Source organism: Hylaeus anthracinus, unplaced genomic scaffold, assembly GCF_026225885.1.
Source record: "Hylaeus anthracinus isolate JK02 unplaced genomic scaffold, UHH_iyHylAnth1.0_haploid 12001, whole genome shotgun sequence".
Classification (NCBI taxonomy): domain Eukaryota; kingdom Metazoa; phylum Arthropoda; class Insecta; order Hymenoptera; family Colletidae; genus Hylaeus; species Hylaeus anthracinus.
The window spans coordinates 18,097,504-18,111,398 of record NW_026534348.1 but is presented as its reverse complement, the minus strand read 5'-3'; the positions used below and the strand labels follow the sequence as shown (position 1 = coordinate 18,111,398).

General features: G+C 33.8%; 1 protein-coding gene across 14 annotated transcripts in view; it reads right to left on the bottom strand.

The window, feature by feature from the left end:
- Positions 1-13,895, bottom strand: part of LOC128891195 (inositol 1,4,5-trisphosphate receptor) — a 112,654-nt gene continuing 98,759 nt past the window's right edge. For 4 of the 14 annotated variants that reach the window (XM_054150498.1, XM_054150500.1, XM_054150501.1 and 1 more), the window contains 24 exons: positions 13,626-13,703; positions 12,608-12,728; positions 12,354-12,496; positions 12,213-12,248; positions 11,718-11,905; positions 11,527-11,638; positions 10,527-10,634; positions 8,927-9,044; positions 8,614-8,846; positions 8,382-8,523; positions 7,924-8,219; positions 7,070-7,579; positions 6,848-6,997; positions 5,722-5,914; positions 5,514-5,636; positions 5,265-5,437; positions 5,016-5,180; positions 4,765-4,945; positions 4,384-4,476; positions 4,136-4,293; positions 3,904-4,069; positions 2,279-2,439; positions 2,048-2,209; positions 1-1,974 (listed from right to left, as the gene is read on the bottom strand). In XM_054150498.1, the coding sequence (XP_054006473.1) occupies positions 1,894-1,974; positions 2,048-2,209; positions 2,279-2,439; positions 3,904-4,069; positions 4,136-4,293; positions 4,384-4,476; positions 4,765-4,945; positions 5,016-5,180; positions 5,265-5,437; positions 5,514-5,636; positions 5,722-5,914; positions 6,848-6,997; positions 7,070-7,579; positions 7,924-8,219; positions 8,382-8,523; positions 8,614-8,846; positions 8,927-9,044; positions 10,527-10,634; positions 11,527-11,638; positions 11,718-11,905; positions 12,213-12,248; positions 12,354-12,496; positions 12,608-12,728; positions 13,626-13,703 (3,891 nt within the window). In that variant the 3' untranslated portion in view covers positions 1-1,893. Of the gene's footprint in view, positions 1,975-2,047; positions 2,210-2,278; positions 2,440-3,207; positions 3,783-3,865; positions 4,070-4,135; positions 4,294-4,383; positions 4,477-4,764; positions 4,946-5,015; positions 5,181-5,264; positions 5,438-5,513; positions 5,637-5,721; positions 5,915-6,847; positions 6,998-7,069; positions 7,580-7,923; positions 8,220-8,381; positions 8,524-8,613; positions 8,847-8,926; positions 9,045-10,526; positions 10,635-11,526; positions 11,639-11,717; positions 11,906-12,212; positions 12,249-12,353; positions 12,497-12,607; positions 12,729-13,625; positions 13,704-13,895 lie in introns of those variants that run through there. The other 10 variants (XM_054150502.1, XM_054150503.1, XM_054150506.1 and 7 more) reach the window with 7 other exon arrangements.

Here is a 13,895-nt window from a genome sequence, read left to right as displayed (position 1 = left end):
TTGTTTGAATAAAAAAGGACAATTTATTCACATACAAGTTTTAATACAATCTACAGAGCTATTTATACATCCTAAAATCGGAATATGAAACATATACATCTACAAGTAACATGTCTGCGGTTGATATTCAGATGCATATGGTAAAGACTTCATAATAACAACTCGCTAAAATTTTCATTTTTATAAAGTTGGCACAAAAAGAAACAACATTTTCGGGTTGTATAATTGTACTCTCTTAACGCGACGAGTAACTATATATGGAAAACATCCAACGAAACGTATGTACATTACAGCTAATTTCGCTATTTTAAAAAAAGGGTCAACATACAATATACATATATCCATGCATGTAAATATGTATATAAATGTTTATAGACACATGAGGGTGTTGGATATCATCCAGGTGAATACGTTAGTGGAAAATAAATTCGAATCAATCAACAACCTAACTCGGTATTGCATACTACACGTAATAACAGTTAACAGAGCCTTTCTTTCCATTTTACGGACTTTAGATACAACAATTATCTTAATTTACACCTACGTGTATACAATTAAATAATAACATTTATTGACATTAATTCGCTATAAATGTCTACGAACAGTGACATAAGGAACTGTTACACGATCGTTTTAATCGTGTATTCTTGCTCCTTTCTACTACCTATAAACACGAGATATCAGATCTGCATTTCCTGATAGGGAAAAGAAATAATTGTAAAACTGTTGAACATGTAACAGCTCATCGGTTGTTCCTTTTTTTGGTGTCTATTACTTGTAAAACCTATGAAGTAATCGAATAATACTCGTATGTTCAATAATCCGTAAAACGATTAATTTCTCAAATTATTGCAAACGAGCGGTTAACAGTGGATGTTATATATCCTGTACTATACTTAATTTTGTGTAAATCGCATCTTATTAAAATCCTAATGTTAAAACAATTTTTATTACTGCAGGAAAGAAATGTTCGATGTTCGATACCAGTTTTAATTCATAATGAATTTCTCATGGGCACAATCTAAAAATCTGTGCGTAATTTGATGATAATTAATATTTATTAAAAACGTACATGACAATCTAAAAACAATAACATTTATGAACGTTTTTTTATCTATATTACCGAATAAATTGAAAAATATATGTTTGATGGTATCTGTATATATACTCGTTAAAGAAGATAATTAAATGATCAATGAGAAAAGTATGCTTCTTAAAATGTATCTCTATTTTACAGACTTAAAAATCTACAAACACAACCATGAAATGAATTTACTAAAGTATAAAAAAAAATACTAGACATTTATTTTTACATATCCGTTATATGGATAAAACATTAACATTCTTAAAGACCTAAACAGGTTAAACAGGTCGCAAAAAGGTTAAAATCTCAATGCGAATTTTAGATATGTCAATTTACAGAGTCATACTTTCACCCACGCTCCTGGCTAGTTATTCGAGTAACGATCAAAATGACCATACCACCGTACTGTTTAAAACAAAATTCTTTACGCTCATTGAATTTTAAGTAACACGTACCTCCAACAATTATCATAAATTATTTCATCTAAATAACACTTGCATATTCCACGTTAAATTTCTTCAGTAAAAAATACAACTCAGCGTGCGATATATTTTTTGTTTAAAAGTAGAACAAAATTAATATATTGTCCTTAGTAAATTCGAATGATACTATTACTTACGTAAATCACTTTCATTAAAATTAGGAACAAAACCGTACAAATGCTTCGTGTTACTCTCCATAGTACTTTCATGTGTCTTTAAATGCTTAATAAGAACACACAACTTATGCATCAAATATCAACTCGGAGTATCAAATTGAGATTCATATATGATTAAAAACGAAAATCTTGAATTACGTTTATCCTAAATTTACGTGGGTACGGTCTGTATAAATGCGGACGCAGAATTTAAGAGGCCTAGCCGCTGTTTCTGTTTCCGTTGCTCCGTCATCTGGTAATAAATAAAATGGTTAACAAACATTGTTGTTAAATTTTATGATTCCATTCGACGAGTAACGAATTACCTGGTCACGAAGCTCGGTAAGTTGCTGTGACAAACATTTCACTAAATGTTGCGTTGATTCTAACTGAGACTGCAAGCTTCTTAACTCTACTTGTTCCCCTTCACCCTCGTCCGCTGCCAACGATTTGGCTCTTAATCTCGGGAACCAGTCAAGATTACGGTCCTGTAAAAAGTACACAGAGCTTAAAAGTTAAAGCACAGCTCAATTTTTTGAAGCTCTATGGACTATTACCTTCACCATGGCGTACACGTACGACTCAGGCCCCGTGAATTCAGTTGGATCTTTCACTTTTACTAGAACGATGAAATACAGGTAATGCCACATATTATGCTCGTGCTTGATGTGTTCTTCAAAGGAAACCGTTTTATTATCGAAGGATGATCGATTTAAACCTGTAAAAGAAATATGCGTAACGATAATTCAACGATAAATATAAAATTAATATATTAGGAGCGCAAAAAAATTCTGAGCTTTAATGTACAAAATTCAATTTTTATTTAAAAACAAAATAAAATATATTAATCTATGAAATATTTCCCGTTTGCATCGATGACTTTTTGGACATTTTTTAAATTCCTTGATGGTAGAAATTCACCGTTTTCGGATGTGAGAAAGTTATTAATTCCCTCCAAAAGGGGCGCATGAGCTGACCCTAATCCCCGGCTCTCTTCGGGACAGGCCAGGACCCTGGTAATGTTATTTTCTCTTATTATCGTGTCCAAAGGCTAGGACCTGTGCCTGAGTACCGAACCTGATCCCATTCCAAGGTGGTGGATTCATAAAACGACGAACGGGCGCCAAATAACACGATTATTTGTACAGGGTGGTCCTCTCGCTAGTAAACACAATAGACAACCACAACAATAGCCGACCGTCATTGTAGACTTTATGACGGTGATCCCCACAACGAAAGCGGCTGAAAATGGGTGAAAATGTGTGTATCGAAAAGAAATGTCTAGTTTAAACGTTGCGAAAAATAAAGTAAATTTGTACACTAATTTTTATCAGCTGCTAATTCTGATCCGGTAACTGCTTTTTAATATAAGTACTGAAAGTGGGCCCATCCAACGTTTAAACACTTCTGAATTCTTTACAACAAATTAGCGAAGAAACATTGGTGCTAATGTTTGACAATTTGAAAAAAAAGAGTTCAGAAGTGTTTAAACGTTGGATGGGACCACTTTCAACACTTATGTTAAAAAGCAGTTACCGGATCAAAATTACCCAGCTGATGAGAAGTTATGTACAAATTTACTTCATTTTTTGCAACGTTTAAACGGGACGTTTCTGCTCGCCACGCATATTTTCACCCATACACCCGCTTTCGCTGCGGAGGTCACCGTCATAAAGTCTACAATGACGGTCAACTATTGTTGTGGTTGTCCATTGTGTCTACTAGCGAGCGGATCACCCTGTATTTTTCTGCCAGGGGTGGCTGCCGGTTCCCGGAATCATTCCGTGGATTAGATAGGTTCGAGAGGTTCGGGACGTGCCGGATCACGCTTCCGATGATTCTCCATTACCGTGCGCAGCATCCTCTTGCTCTAGTCGATGTGTAATGATTTCATGCAGAAAATCATTTTTCAGTGACTTCAGCAGCTCGTTTTTTCAAATGAAACGCAACGTGGAAGTCTTTTGTTACTGTCATCATATGAACACTACATATTTTTTAGATATAGCTACCAGATGCCAAACTGCATGCCATTTTAAACAGCCGAAGATTGACGCTTTACAACTGTAACAGGGTGATGAAATAAAATAAAATTGAATAATAGTTTCAGTCATATGAAATCCATAGCTCAGACCTCTTTTGCGCACCTAATATATCTAAACAAAGCGAGACAAATGAATGTTACCGCATATGAAACAAGTATTCTTCAAAATTAATTCCTTTTGTTGCTTCTCTGATCTGAGATCGGCAAACGTATCGATAATAACACCGAAAATGAGATTCAGAACAATAATTATCACGATGAAGAAGAACAGCAAATCATAGACAACTCTGGCAACAAATAGCGGCTCCTGCGATAAGATAAGCATAAGGTTTCAAATATACTACTCTATTGTGTTTTGTATTTTTGTACTCACTGTACTGGATGGTGCTCGTAAAATGTCTCCAATGCCACCACCATTCCTTAAACCTTGGTTTAAAGTTGTTACGATACACATAACCAAGGAATCACATGCCCGTTCTTTGAAATCTCCACCAATGTTAATTACGTCCGAATGACTATCTTTTTCATGAACTATATAATCGTAAAAATGTTATATTCGTTAATGTATAATTACATCCGCCTAAAATATGATAGGTTTCAATATTAAATTTGTTAATGTACCTCCACGAATATATCGAGACATGGTTTCCGTTGCTTCGCATTTGTCGTTGCCAGCAATATTGCATGTGCCTGTGGTACTTTCTGTATACGATGCTACAATTGGTATAAACAAAATATTAGTTTTGCACCATTAACACTAGAACTACTAAAAACGACGTATACCTATTAGATATACTACTATATCTTTGAAATTAGAATGAAAATGAGAAAATCAATTTATCAATACAATTAATTTTAATTCTATTTTAATGATTGACATGAAAATAATTTTAAAAAGAAGTTCTACATTCATAGTTTGAAGTGACTCATTTGGTAATTCTAGTGTTAAAATAGTTATCGTAGAGCATCACCTCTGAGTATAATACGAGAACATATACTTACACACAACATCCTCATCGACAGTTACTAAGAAATCATCTTTGAAAAACATGAATCCAATAATGGAGAACATATAAACTAGAATTAATGCCAGTACAGCAGTGAGTATAATTGATCTCCCGTTTCTTGTAACAGATCTTATTACATTGAGCAACGTTTCTTCGCGATACACTACGTCGAAGAGCTGAAAGGAGAAAAGTCAAATGTTTCGTGTTGCACTGAAATCCTACTTACGGTATTATTTAAATACTTACTAAAACTGAGTAGAAAAATGGATGCATACAAATTCCAAGAACACAAAACATAAGATACGATATATGGTACAAAATTTCAACATTCGTCACTATTTGCTCTAAGCTCTTTGTCAAAGTGCCCTGATTACCTATAATACTTATAAGATGTACAACTTTTAATACAACCTGAAAAATACACACGTTAGAATATATATTTGATATACTTTTACTTATGTTTAAATCATACAAAAATACACTTTAAATACTTACCGTAACAAAACCAAGTAACCATAGTGTTGGTTCGGGTCCTATCGAAAAAATCAGTCGTAATATTGTTGAAGCTACTAACGTACGTATACCAGATTCTCGTGGCAATGTAACAATAATAACCAAAGATGAAAGCATAACCGTCCAAATGAGACCAGACAAGTGTGAACTTAATTCTACAATTAGAGAAAAATAAATATTTAGTATTTTCTGACTCGATGAGTAACTTTTGACAAAAAAATGGAAACTCACGAGGCACAGAATCGACAAATGGGTAAAAGAAAGCTACGATAAGGTTTATGAGCACTGCACAATTGAATAAAATATTACTCCATAATGACATGTAACTGCTCATCCAAAATAGTACTGGTTGACCTAAGATAAAGAACACAACATTTTGAAAAATTGTATATAAATTAGAATTAATAATTGCTACAAACGACCATTCCAAATACAGTACCTCTAAGTTTTTTCTGCCACTTCATTTCATTAAACATATCTTCGGTTCTTTCGAAAAAGTCAGATACTTTAGATCCTTGATCGTCGCGATCTGTGGTATGTAATACTTTGATCTTTGTGTCCACGGTTATAAGTTCACAAATTTCTGGAATTGGAAACACGATTTGTTCCAACGTTCTGTCGTGCCTAACGATCTGAAAAAATGCATTTGATACGATAAAATATGTAAAAATAAGATGGCTATATATATGTAGTTATATACAGCAGCTTTCGAAACGGGATCTTTTCGGCATTGATCCTTAATATACGGACAACAAATCTGGTGAATTTCATCACCCTCCGATGTGTGGAAGTGCCCTTTCACGGAGGGGGTTGGAAAGTAGTGACCTATTCCGTCCCCCCCCCCCAAGGGGTGCCTATGGGGTGCACGGCGTGGGCCTTGACATTTTCTGGATCAGGGGAGTCCAGAGAATGCATTGAGTCCAAAATCGAGACCGTCGTCCAAAAATTGAGGATTTTAGAGGGGGTGGGGTGTTGTGAGGGGTGGGTTTGTCTGAGAGGGATTTCAAGGGGTGCATTTTGTAGAGGGCATCAAGGAGAGTCGCCCCAAAAGTTTTTTTGAATTTTTCAACCCCTTCCCTCACCCCCGGCCTTTTTCAAAGAGGCGTTTTTCTACATCCTCCTATTTAGGGGAGGTGAATGAACCCTTTCACATCAACCCTCGCCATTGCAACTTTGCACACACCCAGAGGACACTTCAAAACTACTCTTGACGAAGTTTGGACGAAAATCGGTTTGAAGAACTGTCCCCTAAGTATCGCGGGTCAGTGTATATACAGGGTATGCCAAAAATGTTGGAGGTCTTTGAAAGGGGTGGTTCAAGTGGTGATTTGAAACAACTTTTCCTTAGCCAAGATGTTGTCCAAGGCTTCATTAAGAAGATATTAACAGAAAACCCCGATCAATCAGAGCGTGAGTATGCCGGTGGAGCGACCACGGTAGCGTAGGCTACGCGCTAGGCGGTCGTACTCGTTCGCTGAGGAAAAAATTGTTTCAAATCACCCCCCGAACCACCCCTTTCAAGGACCTCTAATATTTTTGGGACACCCTCTATAATTATAACCTACCTCAATTTGAGCTGTATGAGTTGCATAATATTGCAATGCTTTGTTTATCTTCGGATCCGCATTATTCTGTTCGGATGGCTTTAACATTGATGCTAACTCTTTATTGTGTTGTGCTAATTGATGACATAAGATATAAATATTATGTCCGACCTGAAAGTAAATTTCATTAGTATTCATATGTACTTATTTGTATCAAATTTCCAATTTTTCAATAATAATTACTTCTTTAGGGGATACCCCTTCTTCGCCATCAGTAGATGAGTCATCAACATCACCATCATCGTCCAAAGATTCTTGATGGAACGCGCTACACGCAACGTCGACCAATTGTTTTGGATTCATGTTATACAGAATTCTCTCAGCATTTTCGCTATCGCCTCTACTCTCCATTATAGCTAGTAACAATTTGCTAGCATTGTTTTTTAATTCTAATACTAAATCCATTCTAGTCTTTCCTAAAGGATTAATGTCATTCAGAATTAAGGCAGTTATTATGTCTAATCCATTGGACTCGTGAGTAGCGATACAATTTTGATTATCGTGACACGGTCCCTGACAGTACTCCGTTAACGTTTCTAAAGTCTGATTGATTAATGCAACATTGTGTTCATTAATGTACAATCCTAACAATCCCAGACCGCCAGTTGTTGAACCACAAATGCAATCCAAGAACATGAGGGTTTCCGATACTAAATTGAAATTAGTCTTGTTATTTTGGTTGCGGAGATAATTCTATAAAAGAAAGAAAAGATATTCAAGTTAACATTTGGTATAAAGTAATTATTAAACAATAACATTTTTCCAAAATGTATTTATTGTGGATACGACGGACTCAATATTGAAGCTACCTATTTTGAAAATACTTATTCTCATCCTATTTACCTTGTGGCATATTGCTTTATATACTTTAATTCCCCGAATTTGGAATTAGTATTACATATTTTCAATACTCGAAAAGATCAAAGAAAATTTATTGAAACGTTCAGTAACAAAATGCTTGAAAGTCGATTATTGTTTAACAAATAAAAGATACGTGGTAGCATGATTCTAAAATATGTACCGAGCAAAACAATTACCTGTAAATCGCGATTATGATTTTCACACAATAATTGCAAAAACCGTAAAATTGGCTGCATTACTAAAACTTTTGCACTCAATTGTGCTTCGTCCCTTTCTGCACCTGCTCCGCCACGATGCCTTTCCAATTTCTCAGCTATCATATCCTCTAACGCGCTGCCAATCGCTGCGTTACCTGTTCCATCTTCGCCGGAAGCGAGATTACGCACATTTGCATAAGCTTGTGCAGTAGACGAGGCAGCCTGATTCAATTCTTCTCGCAATTCATCCGTTATTACAATTCCGTTAGGTTTTCCTACAGTGAAAACAATTTCAATATAAACAAACGTAAATACACCAGATTCGAAGAATTGCTATTATTTCGCTACTAATTGGAATCCCCATCTTTATATGAATTTAGTTGTAATGTTCTTCTATAATTTAACTACTTCAATGAAGAGATATCATTTAATAATACCTGATGTACGTTTCCTTGATATCTTTTCCATCTCTTTGTTTTGCTCTTTGTCCTCGTTAGCTTTAGCTGCTATATCAGAAGTATTTACTGTTACTGTGGATTTAATTTCCTGTTGGGCATCTTTCATCTTGTCATAAAAGACCTAAGAGTTATTTTAAAAATAAATTATTATTTGCGAATATAACAATTGTAATACGCAAAACATTGAATAGCATGACATTGAAGAACATACCTTGAAAAAGGACTGACTCAGATCATCGCCCATTAGTTTATTAAACACGCTCTTCTGTATAATAGGATTTCCTCCTTCCAACAATGCGATGCCAAGTTCAATAACTTCAACAAATATACTTGGAGAGTGTACGCTTTTGATTACTAACTCCACCACCAAATCTGATGCGCCTTCCCGATCAAGATGACTCTGAACTTCGTGTAATGTACGCCCTGCTCGACTTAAAAGTTTCGCTACAAGTAATCATATAAGTACTTAATGAAGTCGTATAGTCTAGAATTAGCACTGAAGAAATTTAAAAATTGATTTGTACCCCCTGGTCCATGCGTAATAGGAGCAATATGTGAAACTCCAATATCTACATTTTCTGGTTTCTGTAGAAAAGATTTTCCAAAGTAACGAGCCAGAAGATTGCTCCTTAATACATCGCCCTGGAGAAAAGGAAACAGTGTGCACATTAACATAATTGCAATAAGATTCAATGAATTATGATGTACCAATACATTGTGCACAATTCATAAAATTCAGTATGTCTCATTGGGAATTTCAGTGCATCACTTGTAATGTATCATAAAAATGTCAATATAACTATTAATCTAATAATAAAAATAGTTAAGTCGTGTATTTACATTATTTGTGCACTGAAAATTTGAGAGTTATTTGTGCAATTTATAATGCGTTGGTAAGTCCTAATCAATTTTACATGTCAGTAAAATGCAAAACAAACACTAATATGACAGAGCCAGTTATAATTGAATCATAGATTATTGTTATCGTATCTTTCAGACAATGCACAACACTAAAAACTTCTATGACTCGGGTGTTTGGAAATTTTAAGAAAAAGTACAAAAAGTTAAATAGATGTCACACATAAATTTCAAAAATGTTTAATGCATTTGATAAGTGGGAGCAGCAAAGTTAATTAAAGCTTTACATATAATATACTAATGTACTATGTACTATGCAAACAAACTTGTACAATTTCTAACACAAATATCAACCACTTACTAAGTAATAATATTATTTAAAATACAGTTTTATCTATAAATTCTACATTGCTGCTCTCATGTTACTAAAAATGTATGTAGCATATGTCACGATTGCTAAAAGTGAAGGATCTACGGACGTATTGGTACACCTTATCTGTAAATAAGTGTACATACATGTTTAAATACAATAAATTTTCTCATTATATCTGTTTCTAAACTCTATGCCCACACTGCAATGTACTTGGAGAGATATTTTACACTACGTAAAATAATGTTTTAAAAATCTTGATAAATTTTGATTCACGATAAGTTGATGTTGTCCAACTTATTTCGATATTTACTTAAATAATTATTTCTTTATTCGTAATTATATAAATTAACATTAAATCAAGAAATACTCCTATCGTAAATCAGAATTGTTTTCAAATATGAGATCGAACATTTATGCTTATATTATATTTACTAAAAAAGGTAACAAGAGAAGATAAGATGAAAGCAGAGCATGAACTTACGTGAATGTAATAAAATTAATCAAGCACATGCACAAAGAGCCTACACAACGTACATTATTTTTTGTACTAAAGCAAATTTCAATATGTATATTTGGTGATATGACAATGTAAATTTTGTTAGAAGCAGCTAACAAAGTAAGTGTATTTATATATGTATTTTTGTCGGTTGCGAAATATAAACATTTACTGTAGGTTTGAATGTTAAAATATATTTTCATTAATTATCTGGATATCCTCTGCGTGTACTTATATAGTAATTAAAGATGTCCAATATTAAAAATTGTTTAAATATACAATAAGTAACGACAGAGTAACAATAAGATAAATTGTCAGAGATATAAATCAAATTGATATTGCCAATTTATATACGTTGTGCCCACAAATTACCGTTGTTATCTACTTTAATTTTTACCCGCTCTTGCTGAGTCATATGACGAGTCTCAGACTCATCAACAGAGCCAGTTCCAACTTGTGACTCGATCTTCTGTTCTGTTTCTCCTTCTTCCGAGACACCTTCGATCTTCGTTTGCAGCATGAAAACATCTTTACCTACATATCTATTCTACGAAACCTACTCACCCACTGTTACTTAAGTCTTTATGGCGTATACATAAAGCGTATTATGTTTTATCTCATTTGCGTTTTCTATGTCGCCAACTAAAGAAACTGTTAATTGCGTACTGATCATCTAAAGTGCCGTGAACACATGGGCATTTAGCTTTTCGATAAAACATGTAAAGTACAAGTGAATACGGAAACACAAATTTTCGTCAAGTTAGGTTCAACTAGAACTTGGAACGGTAACATATTCAATCAATATTACGAGGTGCGGTGCTAATTAACGGTAGCGAATCCTGGCCAACGAGGACATGCTGTTGATACTGGACTTCACATGTCTCTTACTTTGAGACCGCAAATATAGTGTTACTATTGTATTATGGCATTAATGATATAATATAGAATTAGAGATGTCTATACAGACATTCATTTTGGTTAGTTATCAGGGTAAATAAACATTGACCCCCTACCCCTTCCTGAAATGTGTTTACGCTTTTAAATCTTACGACAAGGAATTACACACTTTCTAAACAATACAAACAGGTACTGAGACCATTGTATATATTTTGATAAATTAAAAATAATGATATAACTATACTGTTGGTTAATGTATACACACTCTTTGTGTCCACATAGACATTTCATATACACCTTCTTATACGAAATATTCATCGCTGGAATAGCAATCCAGTTGTCAATTGTTAAACATGTCGAAAAGATTTGTCACCGTTAATTAATATGAATAACATTTCTTCAGAAACAACTGAATGCCCTTTTCCACAAAGTCGTGTTTCTTCTCTGTATGGTAAATGATTTTTGTAACTTCATGCAAAACATAATTATATAAAACTCACTTTTTCTCCATATTCAGGATCAATGGCCATCATTTCTCTAAGAGTTCCAAGCACCTTTATACATAATTTCTCCTCTTTCTCTTCAAGTAGTTTTTCGGTATGTTTAATTAATCTAAAAAAGGATATTCAAAGATTAGAATCGATTGCATGTACGAAAATATTTGTAAGTATTTTAAACCACAGAAAAGCACCTTCTGATAAAACCACCATTTTCACAACTTTTCCGGGCGTCAGTTGCTGCTGGAAACAGTAACTCGGGTCGATAGAGAATATCCACCAACAAAGATAACTCTGACTGAACTAATGGTTTCAATTGTTCTTCCAGTAACGATACTATGTCTTGTAAACCTTCTATGATACTTCGATCCAGGCGCATCAGCTAAATAAAAATTCATAATCGTATAATACTTGTACATGACAATGAAGATTCGTAATCCCATTGTCAGAGACTGTTAACATATCATTTTCTAGAAGAACTATTTAAATGCAGTACATTCAATCGGCTAATCTAATATTTGTACAACACATTACACATGTCAGTGTTACGCTATCGTACATACAAATTACATATCGTGTTCTTCAATAATCATACGCTACACCTATAACTTAATATTAGCTGTATAGCGATATAGTTGTGAAGCTGCATCAAGCTGATAAAGTGTCAGATTCTTATGAGTGACTTTTACCTCATCTTTACTATCCTCCTCATTATTTAAGTCACTCTAGACGATTGAAGATTATATCAATTACAAATTGATTATAATATTTATTCTTAAAACAAAACTAGATAAAACCATGAATAATTTTTACGGAACATTTATTATTACCTGGCTTTGCGTCCGTTCAATTTTCGGTTGTTTTGCAGCTTGGAGCCATTTGCTCGTTTGTCTACTAAGCATTGCTGCTTTATTAAACATAGAAGCAACTTGACTTTCCAAATCGGTTGGGATGGCTATACCTCTACCTTTGGCTGACATTTAAAATAAAGAAATTTTTTATTGTAGAATAGGCATAGAAGAAAGTCACGATTCACAATATCAACATCATCAGCGCCACAATATAAGCAGTAATACTCGCTTACCTACATCTGACAATGTCCGTATACAATTTTCCACGTTAAATCTTTGGCCAGCATTTAACCATGAACATTGTGAAACTTTAAAAGCTGCGTGGAGCAACTGAACGAATATAGGTTGTCGTGTCTGTTATAAAGAAACCCAAATATCTCTTAATATTGTGAAACAATTTGATGAAATAGCTAAAGTAAGGAGAAAGTAATTATAATTCACATAGATATATTACATATTATTACACCGTTATTGCTTGTTTTAATTGTTATTTATTCTTCATTTTTAAAATCCCTTGTATAAACCGAGTTTTCAAACGCAAAGCATATTCCACTACAATCTTTATTGTACAAAAACTATCCATTTTTTTGAATATATCAGAAATTTACTATTACTTCGGTTACTTTTTGCATTCAATATAACACACTCATTGCCAAGCAATTCCAATAAAGAAATACTTTCATAAATATTGAACCACTGATCCATGCTATACAATTGCAAAAGGATAGAAATATCTTAAATAGCGTATAGATGATACAGAAAAATATTCCACAAATAATAAAGAACATAAGGTTAGTACTCGAAAGAGTTTATATAGCAAGCTTGCTTCATTCATTGAAGACAGTGAATGTGTTAGTATAATCTGTTACAAACATGTACAATTTTGCACTTAAAAATCTCGAATGTAAAGATTTAAATTTAAATTTTGCAGCATTTAAATTTTGTCTAACATTAATGATGCACATTTGTGTTTGTACTTCTAACTGTTCATCGATTCATGCTGTTGAGCTCCATATATTCATGTTATTGAATTACACATATATGTATGTACAAAGAAACATTTCAGGTATAAAATGTACATGTATTATGTATGTACAATGAAGAAAAAACGTTGATAAAAACCACTCTTTGATTTTAAATTTTAAAAATAATATCATTCGTTAGTAATCACGCCCCCGTATACCATGTTAGTATTGCTGTGTATTTACAATTGCTCATAGTTGATTGAGCATTTTTTAACTCAGTACTCACATAGCCAGTAAGATTATTATCAGTATTCCGGTCACTCTCCTTGATGCTCCAATACAGTCTAGCCTCGTGCAGATGTTTCTATTAGTAAATCAACCCACCACCAAATAGACCCAGCACCCAGACCCAGTAAACCAATGTTGATGAGTCAAAGAAGGCCAGGTGTTGCATGCCAAAAACACAGAACATGCCACTGATGCAATCACCAATTACCAAGCACACATCAAAATATATATTACCGTTATGGTAATCAATTTATTAGAATACACTAGC